The 17,089-nt window shown below is 43.2% G+C and overlaps 1 protein-coding gene across 1 annotated transcript in view; it reads left to right on the plus strand.

Annotated features, from left to right (window-relative positions):
* LOC140521306 (hepatocyte nuclear factor 4-beta-like) overlaps nt 1–16,168 on the plus strand; it is a 68,617-nt gene extending 52,449 nt beyond the window's left edge. The window contains exons 6-10 of the mRNA XM_072636220.1: nt 10–97; nt 7,335–7,487; nt 10,489–10,722; nt 11,796–11,945; nt 12,710–16,168. Of these exons, the coding sequence (XP_072492321.1) occupies nt 10–97; nt 7,335–7,487; nt 10,489–10,722; nt 11,796–11,945; nt 12,710–12,843 (759 nt within the window). The 3' untranslated portion in view covers nt 12,844–16,168. The remainder of the gene's footprint in view (nt 1–9; nt 98–7,334; nt 7,488–10,488; nt 10,723–11,795; nt 11,946–12,709) is intronic.
* Nucleotides 16,169–17,089: the final 921 nt, after the last annotated feature.

A 17,089-nucleotide genomic window follows, 5' to 3' on the forward strand; every position in this document is an offset into this window, starting at 1 on the left:
GGCTTGCAGGTGGCATTATTAAGAGCCCATGCTGGAGAACATCTTCTTCTTGGAGTTGCCAAACGATCTATTCCCTACACGGATTTCCTGCTTTTAGGTAAAAAGAATAAACATTCCAGGATTCCCTTCTCTTCCTCTGAGCCAACTTCCACTGTAAGTCCTTTACTAGCCTTGAGCAGCACCACCACCTCCAGTACTGAAATGAGAGCTATTTAGTCTGGTCATGGATTTGTGGTTAGGAGAAACCAGTAGATAAGGCCGGTGATACAGTTAGGAGTAGCCAGGCCAGTGTTACAGTCTGGAAGTGCTGTAGATAAGTGTTATAGTTTGGAGTAGTGAGGACAAGATACTTGGAGGAGAAATGGGACCCAACTTAGGCCTTGATGAATGGGGGTGGGGGGGTGGGGGGGAAAGAGAACTCCAGTTGAAAGAGAAAAGGGAATAAGGTATTTCTGGTGGGTGAGATAACTGAAGATACAGTGACAGATATGACTAGAGGGGTGTGTGTGCATGTGTGTGTGTGTGCGTGCTTTCATGCGTGTGTGTATGTTGAGAGTCACAGAATCCCCAAATTTGAGACTTGGAAAGGACCACAGTCCAACCTACACCCCAAATAAGAACCCCTACTACAAATACATTTGACAAGTGGTCATTTAGCCTTCGCTTGAAAAATTCAAGGAAAGGAGAACCCATTACATCCCAAAGCAGCCTGTTCCATTTTTGGATAGCTCTAATTGCTAGGAAGTTTTCCCTGACATTGAGCCTAAATTTGTCTTTTTGTAACTTTCACCCAGGGCTCTGGTTTCCTCTTTTAGGGCCAAACAGAACCCGTCAATTCCTTCCTCCATTTATTAGCCATTCGAATACTTCAAGATAGCTCCCATTTCTCTTTTCTCCCATTTCTCTAAATTTTCTCTTTTCCACACTAACCATAGATCATAGGATCATCGTTCTGAAGCTAAGAAGGACCTTAGAGGTCAACTAGTCTAACCCCACAAGTATCAAGAGGCACAGCCAGGGTTCAAATACAGGCCCCATTTTAGTGGTCTTTGCCTTATGCCATGCTGCCACAGTTCCTTCAAACAATCTTTGCATGGTATAGACTCAAGACCCTCTACCAGCTTTGTTACCACCTCTAAACACTCTCCTGTTTACCAATTTCCTTCCTAAACTTTGATGCCCAGAACGGAACACAATATTGCAGCTATGGGCTGACCAGGACAAAAGATGGTAGGACCATCTCCTTATTCTTTAAAGCCTCCTAAGATTGCATTAACATTTTGTACTATCATTCTCTTGACTGATATTGAGTTTTCAGACTGTTAAAATCTCCAGATTGTCTTCAAACTATTACCTAATCAGGCCTTCCCCATCTTCTACTTCTGACCTTGATTTCTTTGAACCAGGTGGAAAACTTTAAATCTCTTCACTCCAAGTATAATTCTCGTTCTAGTACATCATGCTACCTCTCTTTTGAAAGAAAACAGGATAGTATGGAAAGAACACTGGATTTGTAGCCAAAAGACCTGGGTTTGAATACTAGCTCTTCGGCCCTGAGTGACCTTAGGCAAGTCACTTCCTCTAAGCCCAAGTTTCTTCTTCTACTGGAGAAGGGAGTACTTAGAATTCATAAGTCATACCCTCTGACTGGAATATATTTCTTCCTCCTCTCTACCTCTCAGAATTAGGAGGATCATCTCCAAAGAGAGCTAGGAGATTTTAATGGACTGCAAGCTCATCATAAGTCAAGAGTGATACAACAGTTACTGCATTCTTAGAGTGCATTAAGCAAAGCAGCATCCAGTGTCCAGGACTAGGGAGGGGCCAGTTCTGCTCCATTCTTCCTACAAAAGGAGTATTGGACTTCATTCTGGACTCAATATTTCAGCCAAAATGTACAGAGAAGGTTGACAGGGATGGGGAAGAGCCATGAGATCATGCCATCATGGATTACTTGAAAGAAAGGGGGAATGTTTAGCTGAAAGGAGAGAACATTTGGGGGGCCATAATGGCTGCATGGAGAGAGTAACAATAGCCTGGTAAAGTGAGTTCAAAACCTGCCTCTGATGCTGACTACCTTTGTGACTTTGGGCAAGTAAGTTAACTGCCTGAGTGTCTGTTTCTTCATCTAAAAAATGAGGGATCGGATGTAAAAGCTCCTGAGCTTCCTTCTAGCTCTCGCATCATGCTTCTAAGGTCAACTTCAAGCGTTTGATGAACTTTCCTTTAGAAGAGAGATTTACTCTGGTTGACCTCAAAGTGTAGAAGGTGAACAAGCAGAAGGGGAATAAGTAGAAGCAGTGAAAAGAAGCAAATTACAATTTCATCTAGGGGCAGTTAGGTGGCACCGTGGATAAAAGCTGGAGTCAGGAGGACCTGAGTTCAAATCCAGCCTCAGACACTTGACACTTACCTAGCTGTGTGACCCAGAGCAAGTCATTTAACCCAGATTGTCTTGTGCCCCTCCCCCCCCCCCAAATAAACTTCATCTAAGGAAAAATGTCATTGCTATGCAAAAGTGGACTGGTCTGTTCCAGGAGGGAGTGGGCTCCCTCCTAACTTGGAGACCTTTGTGACATATAAAGAGTTGGAGAGACCTAGTTTCTGGGTAATCAGTCATTTTATTAATCATGCTAACATAAATATATATACACTAATTTAAAGGGTCAGTGACACTCCTAAACACCAAAGATCCCTCATGGAACTTACTCAACACTTATATGCCCTTGGAAGAGTGAGTGTTTCTGAGGGTGACAATCAACTCTGATTATTTAACAATTAATGAGAGCATGAATATTATAATGAGAGGTGGGCTAATTCTAAGGAGAATCTGGGGGACGTGACTCTGATCACTCAGTCTTGATCAAAGAGACTTATCTATACCCATATCACCCTGTCTAGGGTAATCTAGACAAAAGGGAGAATCCACATTTTCCCAGTCCTGTCTGAGCAAAACACAATGGGCTGGAATTCTTCCTAAACTAAAGTTTCTTTACCTCTTGAACAGATCTGAGTTTTCCAACTCTCATTATCAGCCCTGCACTTCAAAAGCTGCCTGAATAAACTACAGGGGCTGATTTCTGAATGAGGAAGTAGAAAGGGGGAAAAATCTTTGTCCTAATTCTATACTTGGTTATTAACATAAGAGAGAAATAATTCTTTCATTTCCCTTCATGCAAATGCTGGATGCCTCCTTGTTTAGTTTGCCATACAGAGATTCTTCTTCAAGAAGGGTTGAATTGATAGCCTCTTAGGTCCTTCCAACCCAGAGATTCTGTGATTCTATAAGAGTTTTTATCATCTTTCAGATGCTACCGATTCCATGAAGTCTTCCCAGTTGTCAAAGCCCTCTTCTTCCTCAAATTACCCTGTATTTCCTGATCCGTGCATTTATTATATATTGTGCATATAATGAAGGTGCAAAAACCAACCACAAAACAGCCCAGATGCTTTATACTTTGAGGTGCATTATACTGGAAAGAAATTGCATTGTAAAACACAACATGCACAGAATCATAGGCATTAAAGACAATGTGTGATATATACAAGATAAGTAAATGCAAAGTATTTGTTTTTACAGGGATCGTATAAAGGAACTATGAGGTAAATAAGGAAAAGCCTCATGTTGTAGGAGGTGGCATTTGGACAGACACTTCAAGGGAACTAGGAATTCTATTTTATATAATTAATTTATTTGTTTTCAGTTTTCAGCAATCACTTCCACAAGTTCTAAATTTTTTCTCCCTCCCTCTCCCTCCTTTCCCACGATGGCATGCAATCTTATATGGGTTCTACACATACATTCTTATTAAACACATTTTCACATTAATCATTTTGCATAGAAGAATTAAAATGAATTGGAGAAATCATGAGAAAAAAACAAAACATAACAAAAGAGAAAACAGTCTGCTTCATTCTGTGTTCTGACACCATAGTTCTTTCTCTGGATGTGGATGGCATTTTGCATCATGAGTCCTTTGGAAATGTTTTAGGTCCTTGCACTGCTGTAAAGGGCTAAGTTTATCAGATACAGTCCTCACCCACTGTGGCTTTTTCTGTGTATAATGTTCTGGTTCTGCTCATTTCACTGAGAATCAGTTCATATAAATCTTTTCAGGTTTTTCTGAAGTTTCCCTGTTCATCATTTCTTATAGCACAATAGTATTCCATTACATTCATATACCACAGCTTGTCCAGCCATTTCCCCATTGATGGGCATCCCCTAGATTTCCAGTTCTTGGCCACCACAAAAAGAGCTGCTATAAATATTTTGGTACATGTGGGTCCTTTTCCCATTTTTATGATCTCTTTGGGATACAGCCCTAGAAGTGGTATTGCTGGGTCAAAGGGTATGCACATTTTTATAACCCTTTGAGAATGGGAACTAGGGATTCTAAGAGGTAGAAATACAGACTGTGTAAAGAGGGAAAGTGAGAAGATGCAATGCTATGGACTGGGCCATTGGGCCATTTCAGCAGGACCACAAAATACACCAGGGAGAATAATGTGACATCAACCTAGAAAGTCTGACATTAGATTGGGAGGGGTTTTAAATATCAATCAAGCTTTTTATCCTGTGGGCAGTAGACAGTTTTCGAAACTTCTTGAAGAGGGGGGAACCTGCTCAGACCCATGCTCTAAGAGGTAACTGCAGGATAATGGATTGAAGTGGGGAGGAGCTAGAGGAAGGGAATTTGACCAGGAGATTATGTCTAGAAGTGAGAGGGGTCATCCTAGAATGGTGACCATAGGAGCTGAGAGGAGAGATAGTAGGGGTAGAATGGAATCCTGGGGCTCCCTGGCAAAGCCCATTCTAATGCTAAGGATCTAGTCAGTACTTAGTGAATTTTGGTGAAATCTGTTAATAGCTGCCTACTACTGTGTCTCTGTGTATAAGGAGGCATTTATGAGAAACCAACATGACATTTACTTAATAAACAAGTCAGTTTCCCGGGCTTTAAGAGATTTTCTTGAGTTTTTTTGGTGCTGAATTGAATTGCACAGCACAACAAGGAGGGGAAAAGCATAGACTGTAATAAAAGAGAAAACTAAAATATTCCAACCATTCACCAAATTTCATCAGATTAGCAGAGCATATCCTACAGCACCACCTGCTGTCTGGAAGAGTTATTACATGGTTCAAGTAGGGTTTTCCCCACCTAGACTGATTCTACTAATCAATCAATAATTATTTATTAAGCACCTGCTATATGCTAGGCACTATGTGTTGAGGTCAGTTGGGTGTTTTGTGGATAGAGCACCCGGGCTAGAATCGGGATGTTCAAATACGGCCTCAGACACTAACTAGCTGTGTGACCTTGGGCAAGTCACTTAACCCCTATTTGCCTCAGTCCTTCATCTGTAAAATGGGGACATACCGGAGGACATGGCAAACCATTCCAGTAACTTTGCCAAGAAAACCCCAAAAATGGGGTCACAAAGAGTCAGAACAACTAGGTGCCAGGCTCTATGCTAAATCCTGGGGGTTACAAAATAGAGGGAAAAGACAGTCCCTGCCTTCAATGGGAGAAACAACAAACAAGCTATACACAAGATAGATAGGAAATAATTAACTTTGGGAAAGCACTAGAATTAAGAGGGGTTGGGAAAAGCTTGTAGAAGATGGATTTTGGTTAGGACTTAAAGGAAACCAAAATGTACTTGTTAAATGTGAGCTCTTTCCTTATCAGTATTACAGAGAGTCTGACTTAATCATAAGTGAAAGAGGCAGCTACCTGAATTGTACTGCAATGGAATTACCAGTCCTGACCACTTGCCCCCAAATACCTCTTTAGGCCATCTAATTTTCACTTGAAACTTGACCTCTACAGTACTACGTTCCTAGTAATTCTGAGTTCTTTTGGTTGTCATTACTCCGTTCTGTCTGACTCTCTATGGCTCTCTTAGGGTTTTCTTGGCAAAGATACTAGAGTGGTTTACCATTTTCTTCTCCAGCTCATTTGGCAGATGGGGAAACTGAGGCAAACAGGGTTAAGTGACTTGCCCAGCATCACACAGCTAGTAAGTGTCTAAGGCTGAATTTGAACTCAGGTCTTCCTGACTCCAGGCCTGGAGCTGCCTTATATTATGCCTTCAGTCAGATGTTAAAATGCAAATTTCCATCAGAAGACTGGATCTGATTAACAAGTGAATCAGTCCCACAGGTTTTAGAGATTTTTGATTGGATTAATTTGATTGAGATTTTAATTGAATTTTAAGATTGATTAACTATCATTATTTTAAGATGAGTGAATCTATCTGTACCTTTCCTGAGAGTAGGGTTTGGTAGGAGAGAAGACCAGATCATGAGAGGTATGGAGAGGAGGGGATGTACCCACAAGAGAATGAAAAGGACCCAAAGGGAGTAGCTGGCTATCCCAGAGTAGGCTTTAGTACCAAATTGTGTTCATCCTTCGTTGTCGAAGAAGATCATGCCATCAGAGAAATGATGACATGACTTGCACTTGACTTTGTTGTGAGTGAGGAAGGGCTGTACAGGTCACCAGTCTCACTTCTTCTCCAGAGCCATCTGAATTAAGTGACCAGATATTCATCAGGATGACTGGGGATGACCCAGGATGCACTCACACCTCCAGACTCCTCAGAGCTTTGGTGGTGGGAACCCTGCCTGCTGAGGGGAGCCGGGTATTGGCATCCAGTGGTCTTTTCTCCTGAGACAGAGACTCGAGAGGGAGAAGAGAGGACACCCTCCCCCTTGGGGGCTTCCTCCTTCCTTTCCTGGTTTTGGGTCGCTCGTTTCATGCTTCTCTTCCACATTTCAAAGGCATTAAAATGATCAAGGCCTTTTTTCACTTATTCTAAACCCTACAGCTGATTCAAAGGAGGCAGCCTGACCTTGTTCATGCCTCTTTAAGGTCTAAACATAGCCCCTCTTCACTTTAAGGAGGTGGGCAGAGACAATTAACTAGGCAAGGAGTGCTTCACCTTTTGTGTGAACTAGATCCCTATGGCAGTGGGAGGAAGCCTAGGCCCGCTCAGAATCATATGCTTTTTAAAAAAATTCCTAGTAGAAGAAAATGATACATTTCGGTACCAAATGATCATTACTTAAATGCCAAAAGGTCTGTTTATTCAAAAAGGATCTTGGTCAAGGGGTCATTTTCTTATAAGTTCATTATCCTTGGGATAATGGGTTCTCTCCCAGACCCAGTCTGGAAGAGATTTAGTGTATCTACTTGTAGATACACTCAAGGTCAGTTTCTTGTGTTCCATTCTCTGTATATAGGCTTTTATGTCAGGTGTCCCGTGGACAGAATCCAACGCAGATGATTCTATAGCCTGCAGATGATACAGCTGTTCTCACTCCTCCCTAGGGAATGACTTCATTATTCCTATGCATTGCCCAGAACTGGAAATCGCTCGAGTTGCTATAAGAATCCTGGACGAGCTGGTCAAACCCTTGAGAGAAATCCAGATTGATGACAATGAATATGCTTGTCTTAAAGCTATTATATTCTTTGATCCAGGTAAGAGAATTAAAAGTCACTAGTCTCTGACTTTGGCTTTGCATGGAAATGAGAGACAGAAAGAAAGAAGGAAGGAAAGAGGGAAGGAAAGAAAGAAAGGAAGAGAGGAAAGAAGGAAAGGAAGAAAAGAAGGGAAGTGGGGAGGAAGGGAAGAAGGAAGGAAGGAGGGAGAGAAGAAGGAAAGGATAGGAATGGGTCAAGGTAATAGGGAAGAGAAGCCAGCCAAAGGAAGAAAAAAATGTGGGGAGAAGGAAAAAGGAAAGCATTCTGGTATAAAATTGACGGCAAATCCTTTGTACACATGGATGTTGCTGCCCACCCAAGCAGGCTTAAGACAGTGCATGGCATATAATAAGTACTCAAGCCATGCTTTTGGCCACACAACAGAAAGGAGAAGTGGAAGGAACAAGCATTTGTTAAGCACCTACTATGCGCCAGACCCTGCTAAGCACTTTACAAATATTATTTTACTTGATACAACAGCCTTGAGAGGGAGGTGCCTGTTTTGATCCACATTTTACAGAGAAGGAAACTGAGACTAGCAGATGACTTGCCCAGGGTCCCACTGCTAGTGAATGTCTGAGGCCAAGTTTGAACTTAGCTCTTCCTGACTCCAGATCCATGTCTCTATCCACTGCACCACCCAGCTGAAGGGTTTGGGGATCTTTAAGATTGACAAGGTTCTCCCCCTGAGAACAACCAATTCCAGCAGCTCCATGTCTCTGCTTTGGTGCAGTGATGGTAAGGGAACTTGAAACCATGCGGGAAAAAAAAATCAGCCAGACAGCAAAAATCAGCCAGAGAGCTATCTTCAAAAACCTGATAGGTGTATAATGTGGGAAGAGAGATTTGGCTCATTTCACTTGGGCCCTGTGGCCACCACTGTGGGGAAGTTACAGGGAGGCAGTCTGCCAGCAGGAAACACTGTTGAGTGTGATAGGGTAACCAGCCCCTGGGTGGGATCATCCATTAGGTAGGTGAGTGGCCTAGATAACCTTGAAAGTCCCTTCCAAATCGAAGAAAGTGGGGATAGGGGTGGGGGCTTAAAGATTTTTTTTTGAGGAAGAGGTTTATTGAGGGCAGCTAGGTGACTTACTGGATAGAATGCTGGGCCTGGAGTCAGGAAGACTCGTCTTCCTGAGCTCAAATCTGGCCTCAGACACTTACTAGCTGTGTGATCCTGGTGAGCAAGTCACTTCAGCCTGTATGCCTCAGTTTCCTCATCTGTCAAATGAGCTGAAGAAGAAAATGGCAAACCCTTTCAGTCTCTTTGCCAAGAAAACCCCAAATGGGGTCACGAAAAGTCGGACACTGCTGAACAACAACACTGAGGAGAGGTCCAGCGTCTAGAGCATCAGCTTTAGCACCGGAAAGACCTGGATTTGAGTCTTGCCTCTAACTCGTATCTCACACACTACTCTGTGACCCTGGGAGAGTCATTTGATCTCTGGGTGCCCCTCAGAAACCCCGGGCAAGATTCTTAAGCTCTCCTCATGCATAAAATGAAAGGGTTTAGACTTGATGGCCCTCAGTATTTCTTCTAGATCTGAAGCTCGGATCTTATAATTTCATCAATTTATAGAACCCTTGGATGGAGACACTGTAAACTTACAGTCTTAGAGAGGTTTCTTAGGACACTAAAGCTGGTCCTCTAGACACTGGACCCCTTCCTCAATGTTGTTGTTCAGCCATGTCTGACTTTTCGTGACCCCATTTGGGGTTTTCTTGGCAAAGAGACTGAAAGGGTTTGCCATTTTCTTCTCCAGCTCACTTGACAGATGAGGAAACTGAGGCAAACAGGCTGAAGTGTGTCACTCACCAGGATCACACAGCTACAGAGTCTGAGGCAGTTTGACCTTGGTTCTTCTTGATTAAAATTGGAGGCCTCTGGATCAACCAAAAGGACTAGCTTTTGTACTCATTCTCACCATCTCAGCTAAACCCCTCAAACGTTTAGAAGATACCCAGCTGCCGAGTGTGAATGCCTCAGACTACTGGTACACACAGGAAAGTGCTAAAGGTGGGGAGAATAAAGCCAGGAACCATGCCTTGTCAATGGCCTCATTCTAGAGGAATTCCAACCTTCATTGGCTGACTGGGCTCCTTTGCAAAATGTTTGTAAATTCATAAACTACACACATTCCAAAGGAAACAAGTTATACTGAAATACACATCACATTTTTTAAGTTAAGTCTCCGGTTAAGAATGCCTCCTATAGAGGCTTTATTTAATGGTCTCTGCTAATGTGGCATAGTAAATGGAGTCAGGCAGACTTGAGTTTAAATCCAGCCTCAGATACTTACTAGTTGCCCGACCCTGGGCTAGTCACTTAAACCTCTCTGCCTCAGTTTCCTCAACTGTAAAACGGGGAGAACACTAGCACCTTCCTCCCTGGGTTATTGTGAAGATCAGATATAATAATATTTGTAAAGCACTTAGCACAGCGCCTTCCTCCCTCCCTCCCTGCCTTTCTTCATTCCTTTTTTCCTTTTCACCCTCCCATCCTCCTTTCCTACCTTTTTCCCTTCCTTCCTTTTTCCTCTTATTTTCATTCCTTCCTTTTATTCCTTCTGTCTTAGCTTTTTTCTCCCGACTTTTTCTTTCCTTCCCTCCCTTCCCCTCCCAGTCCTTCCTCCCCTTCCCCTCCCCTTCTGCATTGCAGGGGCCCTGGAGATGTCTTTGTGCTGCATATTAAAAAAAGGCTGCGGCAGCCCTGGACGTTCCTAATCCGGAGCCCAGAATTTTAAGCAACGATCGTTGCCTTTTGCATTTATGTCCTTCAGTGCCCAGCACCGAGAAGGCTCAGTGATTGGTGCCAAGTCTGATTCAGCCCAGGAATGAAGTCAGGGAGGCTGCAAGGGTGACAACAGGTTGGGGAACGTGTCAGTGAGCCGAGGTGAACTTTCTACGATTCCGCGACGTGGTCCCCCGCCTGGGCAGGGGAGCGCGACGCCTCGGGGGGCTGACGTTGCGCCCTCTGCACTCTCTCTCCCTCTCCCAGACTGCAAAGGCCTGAGCGACCCTGGCAAGGTGAAACGAATGCGCTTCCAGGTGCAGGTGAACCTGGAGGACTACGTCACGGACCGGCAGTACGACTCGCGGGGCCGCTTCAGCGACCTCCTGCTCCTCCTGCCCCCGCTGCAGAGCATCACCTGGCAGATGATTGAGCAGATCCAGTTCGTGAAACTCTTCGGCATGGCTCGCATCGACAGCCTGCTGCAGGAAATGCTCCTAGGTGGGCGAGGCCCCGCCCAGCCCCAGCCCCAACCCCTCCTGGTCCTGGCCTCTTGCTACCATGGCAACCCAGCCAAGCCTGACAGTCAGCTACACCCAGACCACGGGCTCAGTTCCCACGGAGAGCACCTCGTGGAGGGGCTGGAGGTGATACAGTGGATAGGGCGCTAGACTTGGAGTCACTCAGGCCCGGGTTCAAATCCCATCTCAGACACTTTCTACTTCTGTGACCCCTGACAAGTCACTTAACCTGTGACTCAGTTCCCTCATGTGAAAAATTGGAAGAATATTAGCGCATACTTAAGTATCGTTTTGAGGATTATATGAGACATGTGCCAAAGGCTTTGCAGACTTCAAACTGCTATATAGATGTTTGCTATAACAGAATTGGGGGTGGGGGAGGAGATATAGGGGATATGGACAATGGTGAGGTCCAGACAGCCAGAGGCTGGAATGGAAAGAGGGTAGGTCAGGGTAAGCTGGGCACACTTAGAACAGAGAGGAAGCAGGGAGTTGAAGACACCGTGGACCAGACAGATACTAGAATTAGGGTCACAGGATAAGGGATGGAATTGAGTGGCAGGTGTGGTGGAGTTAGGGTATAGACCTGATGGATAACAAAAACTGATACAACAACAATTAACTGATGTTAATAGCTTTAATATCTGATTACCTACATTCTTTCATTTGAGCCTCATACTCTGAAGTATTATCCCCATTGTACAGATAATGAAACTGAATCTGAGACTTGCCCAACTCCCCCAAGTAGTAAGTGTTTGAAGGAAAATTCCAGTTTTGTCTAGGGCTTTGTCATTCACTCTACCTTTGGATACTCAGAAACTGGAGGGAAGGGGAAGGATTAGCTTTTTTATTTCTTCTCATTTTCCCCCATTTTTTGACATTTCTTTCTGCCTTTCCTTTTATATTTTCATTGTTCTTTTATTTTCACATCACCCTTTATTTCCAGATACATCCCTCCTCCCTCATGTCATCCACCGTAACAGTGAGTACAAACTATGTACTATACCTAGCTGCAGCCTTGACTCAAACTCTCCCCTTTGTGCTTGCGTACAGGGAACACCACAGAGATGCCCCAGTATCATTCTGGGATGCCCAGCTTAAACCTGGAGCCAGTCACAGGCCACATCCTTCCCAATGCCCTCAGTTCGGTGATCCAGGCTACACCCGGGTCAGGCCAGAGCTGCTCTTTTACAGAAGGTCATGGTGAGGACACCAAATCAGGTTGTTAAGCTAAAGTTAGAAAAAAAAACAGAAGGGCAATCAGAAGAACTGGGCTTTGAGTATGTGGAGGGCACAGCTGTCCCTATGCTGTGCTTTAAGGGGTCCCTGTTCCCAAGTCTCAGCCTTGCCATTTGTCATAGTACCTGAAATTCCACCTTAGAGGTGCTTTTGGATCTGACAGGGAACTTAAAGATGGAGGCATCTATTAAATGCAAAAACTCATGGCCACACATTAGCAAGGCCCATCTAACAGCTTGCTAGAAGCAAGTAGGACTGAGATACAGATGCTGGGAGTATCAGGAAATACTTGAATGTCAAAATATTGTTTACCTGGAGTCCGTGAACTTTAAAAAACATACTTTTCAATATAATTGGTTTTCTTTGTGCTATAATCCTACTTCATTTAAAAACTTTATTCCCAGAAGGGGTCCATAGGTTTCACCATCTGACAAAGGGAATCATGACCCAAAAAAGGTTAATTACTGGACTTTGAAAGAAAATCTTCCTTCTTTGAATCAACTTTTCTATTTATCTGTATATTTGGGGGTGGGGTGGGGGTGTTAAAAATTACTGGAATCCAACTTTGATCAGTAAGTATTTTGGGCTGTCAGACTTGTCAGCCAATTTAACTAACAGGTCATAAGTGTGAATTCTGGTCAAAAAGCTTATTCGGCTCTGAGTTTTCAAAGTTTACATTTTAACTGGCAGAGAAAAATCTGAATTAACATCTTTTTTTCCCTGCTCAGCATCTCCAGACACATCTGTCTCTTCTCCTACAAGCCCTGGGAATGAAGACTACACATTGGACCCTGCCAGAGGATCTGAGATGCCCATTCAAATACTGCCCCAGGCCATCGTACCTAAGCAAGAGATTTTATAAGCCATGAAAATGAAGAGACTTAAGTCCCCTAGGAAGTCATCTGCAAGCCAATCTCCTTACCTTTCCAGATGTGAGCCACCATGACTGCCAACCCGGATTTCAGGGACTGGGGATTCAAATGGTCACATCCAGCTGGCTATTCAGTTAGTACCAGGATTGATTCTCCAAGGCCTCTTTCCCTCTTGAAAATATAAGATGGCTACACTTTGGGGCACTTTAAAGTAAATACCTCCAACAGCTGTCCAACAGAACTGAAAAATTCCCTAACTCCATTTGGGAGGATTGAAACCTTTGGCTTCTATTAGCAAAACACAAGGCAATATGGATCCAACTAATTTATGTCCTCAGCTTAGACCTGGAGGCAGAACACTAACCTCGTACAGAGAACACACATTGAGTGTATTTTTAAAAAACAGCCCATTTGCAAATTGGGCAGAGGGGGTATACTCAGGTTCCAATCCCGCCCTGGCCTCTCCGGCCCTTCCAGCAGGCTTTTAATTACACCGAATATCAGGAAATCTAAATCCTCCAGCTCCCCAGGGTATTGTTGCTCGTAAGCAGTCATTTGCTCTCCGACCGCTCCCCATTTTTCTCTTGATATTCCTGCCTGCTTGAGCCAAGGAGAAACTTTCCAAATCCTTTTACAAAATTCTCGGAGGTCATCTAACTCTATTGTGACCCCCGCCTTCCTGCATTCCCTGTGAAGTTTCTCAGCCCAGACCTCCTGTTCCTCTGGCTTTATTACTGGCAATAGATTCCCCATCTCCGCCCTTTTCCCAGGGGTTTGGGAAGCTTCTCTCCCCTTTCTCTCCTTCTGAATCTAGGATTCGGGACTCGCTTCTTTCACAGCCCCTTCCGGGTGTACCCCAAAAGCACCCAGGATTATCTATGCTCCCAGTCCCTGTTCGGGCGCCAACTGCCAGACCTAGAGGCCTGTATTGGGCTACCCGAGTCTTTCCTACCTCACCTCCGAGGTCTTCGGCTGGCCACGCCGGATGCACGTATGAGAGAAAGGACGTTCCAGAGTCGAACAGAGGTTGAGCTTTATTACAGGGTTTGGGTTACAAATGCAGGGGGGTCTTCCTTAGGAGGAAGAGGGGGAGATTTCCTAAGGAGGCTAAGCTTAAGGGATTGGAAGTAGAAGTACAAGCGGGGAGAGAGGGGGAGGGGAGAGAGGAAAGAAAAGAAGCGGAGCCCTACTATCTTATTTGGCTCCACACGTGCTAAGAGAGAGCTTTCAGGCTTCCTCAATCCTACTTAACCTTCAGCCCCACAGTTTGCATCTCAATACTGTGCTGTTAGGTAACTAGGTGTGCTCCAATCTGGGACAATCTCGAGGGCAGGGAGACTCCACCCATCACGTATCTCCCAGGGAGAGGCGGAAATACCCGAGCTAGCCGAGCTAGCTCAGTCTGACCTTCTCGAACCCCCGCTGTTCATGGAGGGCCTCGTAAGACTCTAAGATTTAGAAGTCCCACTTTTACCCGCCCGAGACCATCCACACGGATTTGAGCTTCCAATCCCAACATTCAGGTATCCACCTGCTAATTTTAAGGGTCCAGCCATCTTTCATTCAGTTCCAGAAACATCCACTAAGTGCATACTATGTGCAAGTTACTGTGCTGATCCCTGGACTGATTTTTACATAACCTTCCAGATCTCCTTTCCTTGTTTCCTCCTTCTTGCCAGTCACATCTTAGCCCATCTTCTCAAAGTATTCCAATTCAATGTCTATAAAAGATCACATATTTTCCTGCCTCAACCAGGTTACACCACTACCTTAAAACAGGAATAATTGGTTATTGCTGGGAAATTTTGGTTTGGTTCTGATAAGACACAAAAGTATGTCCATTACAGAGTGGTATAACGCCAGCTGTGTGACCATAAGGGAGTCACTGAACCTCTTTGACCCTATCTGTAAAATGGGGAGAAGTGGCAGTTCCCACCTTGCCAGGTTGTGAGAAGGATCAAAGAAGATTATGTATATAAAGGGACAAGGTGTGAGGTGAATATCTGCTATTAATATGAAGTCATGAAACCTCTCTGCATTCTAACCACCCCACTCCTACCTCCATTCCCCTCTTTGGACCTTCTAATCTCCCAGGCTTCTACTAAACCAGCTTTTCTCAATGGCTGAGTACTTGAATCAAGCTTCAATTCACAAGGGCCTTTTTGCCTGACACAGATGAAGTGTGACAATAATGAGACTGAAATTCAAACAGACAGAAATTGAATGTGCAAACCAGTGTTATCCCCATTCATTCATGGGAAGCTACTGACAGAACTATTTCTTGCTCAGGGCACTTACTCTCAAAATTACCTTTAGAGCCAAAATCATTCTTTTATTCTCAGGGATGACAAATTTCTGATCAATGACAGTGGATCTGAGTTTGGAAACAGCAGAGTCATTCTGGACCATATCGGCAGACTTTAGGAAGGGATCAAACTGGATGCAACCATTTGTGTAAAACAACGAGGGGTGATATATAAAAGAACTCAAATCAAAATAAAGAGACTGGCTCTTGAAGGTCACTCTCAAAGAGGCCTTGCACACATATTTTAAAATCTTCAGCACAAGTATAGCTTTCCATGGTGACTGCCTTGAAGAGGAAAACATTATACCTTTGGATGTGTAAATTCTGTTAATGTGTAATCTGTTAAAAAAACATGTGTCCTGTGACTTCACAGTCACACCTTATAGATGAGCAATATAATTAATGCAGTTATTTTCACATTAGTCAAGAGTTGTGAAAATGTCTCATTACTGATGTTCTTTTTATAGCTGTCTTTTTAAAAAACCTGATTATAAATATGCATGTTTAGATTTTTAAAATACACACATATTTTACAAATATACATATATGTATATGTGTATGTATATATATTATATATACGTATATATATATGTGTGTGTGTGTGTGTATATATATATATATATATATATATATATATATATATATATATATATATATATACATACTGCACAGTAGGAACAGAAAAAAATATCTGATCCATGTTCCCACCTGCATAAGCTGCATATCTGGAACCCCTGAACAATTTTCTATGTACAGTATTAATGCTCAAAAAATCTAGAAAGCCAAGTGATATTTCTGTCTGCTGAGGTTAGCCTACAGCATGAAAATGTCATTATTGCAACGTGTGTGGCTTGTTATCACGGCCCTAAGAATTTAACTGTTGATTTTTGCAATTATGTTAGCCTTAACAGAAGGACCTGGAATCATTACTTAAATGGCCAGTGATCAATATAATAGAAAATGAGCTTAACTATAATCATGCAATAATCAGATCACAATTTTCTCTTGAACTTAGGAGTCATTTTTTTCAGGCATTAACTGAAGAATCTTCAATATCCTGCAAGGCAGAGAAGTGATTTTAGGTGGAAGACTTTTTTTTTTTCCAGATTGATTTGGCAGATCAGGAAATGGAATCCATGTCAATAATTCAGAATCTTTTTTGTGCTTCTCACAAATTACATTGGTTCATCACAACCACGAATAGATATTTGAGGGAAGGGGCAAAAATCCTGAGTGACACTGCTGAGAAGGGAAATGCCATTTTCACTGATTCCAGACACCCTACAGGTCTCCAAATCCAGTGTGATGAAATAAGTAATTTTCCCCAGTTGCAGTTGTACTGGCAAGGGAGCAAAGGGTAGACCAGAAGAGGTCTATGACAACAAGAGGATTCTCAGGATGATCTAGGACCAATAAAGGGGTGTGAATACTGGATGGGGCCAGGGGGAGGAGGGGGAGAAGAGCAGGAATGTACTACACAGTATAAGGCAGAGGCCTTCCCTTCGATTTAGCACCCTAGGAAGAGGTTCCAGTGGCCCCCTGCCCATTACAACTCTGCTTACCAAACACTCAGATCAAAATAATGAGATGTAATACAAGATGAAAATTAGTGAAGCCCAAAAAGTGTAGTTTTTACCAGATCCCTTCCTTATCAGTGTGATGCCACAGTTAATTCGTTTCCCCCTAATTCTCTCAAAGACAATTATTTACTGACTATTGACTCTTTTGCAGAGTTTCTAGGAGGCAAGTAGCTGCAGAGCTCCATGCATGCAAGAGTATTGTAGGCAACATTTTTGAATTTGCTTGTCTTTACAATTTCTGGGTTTCTTTTTCCAAATAAAATACAAGACCATGACACAATACAAAATTTATATTTGACTCTTCTATTAGTGAAAGGGAAATTTTGCTCAGGGGATTCTGACTCTTTAAAG

The sequence above is a fragment of the Notamacropus eugenii genome, chromosome 1, assembly GCF_028372415.1.
Source record: "Notamacropus eugenii isolate mMacEug1 chromosome 1, mMacEug1.pri_v2, whole genome shotgun sequence".
In the NCBI taxonomy this organism is placed as follows: domain Eukaryota; kingdom Metazoa; phylum Chordata; class Mammalia; order Diprotodontia; family Macropodidae; genus Notamacropus; species Notamacropus eugenii.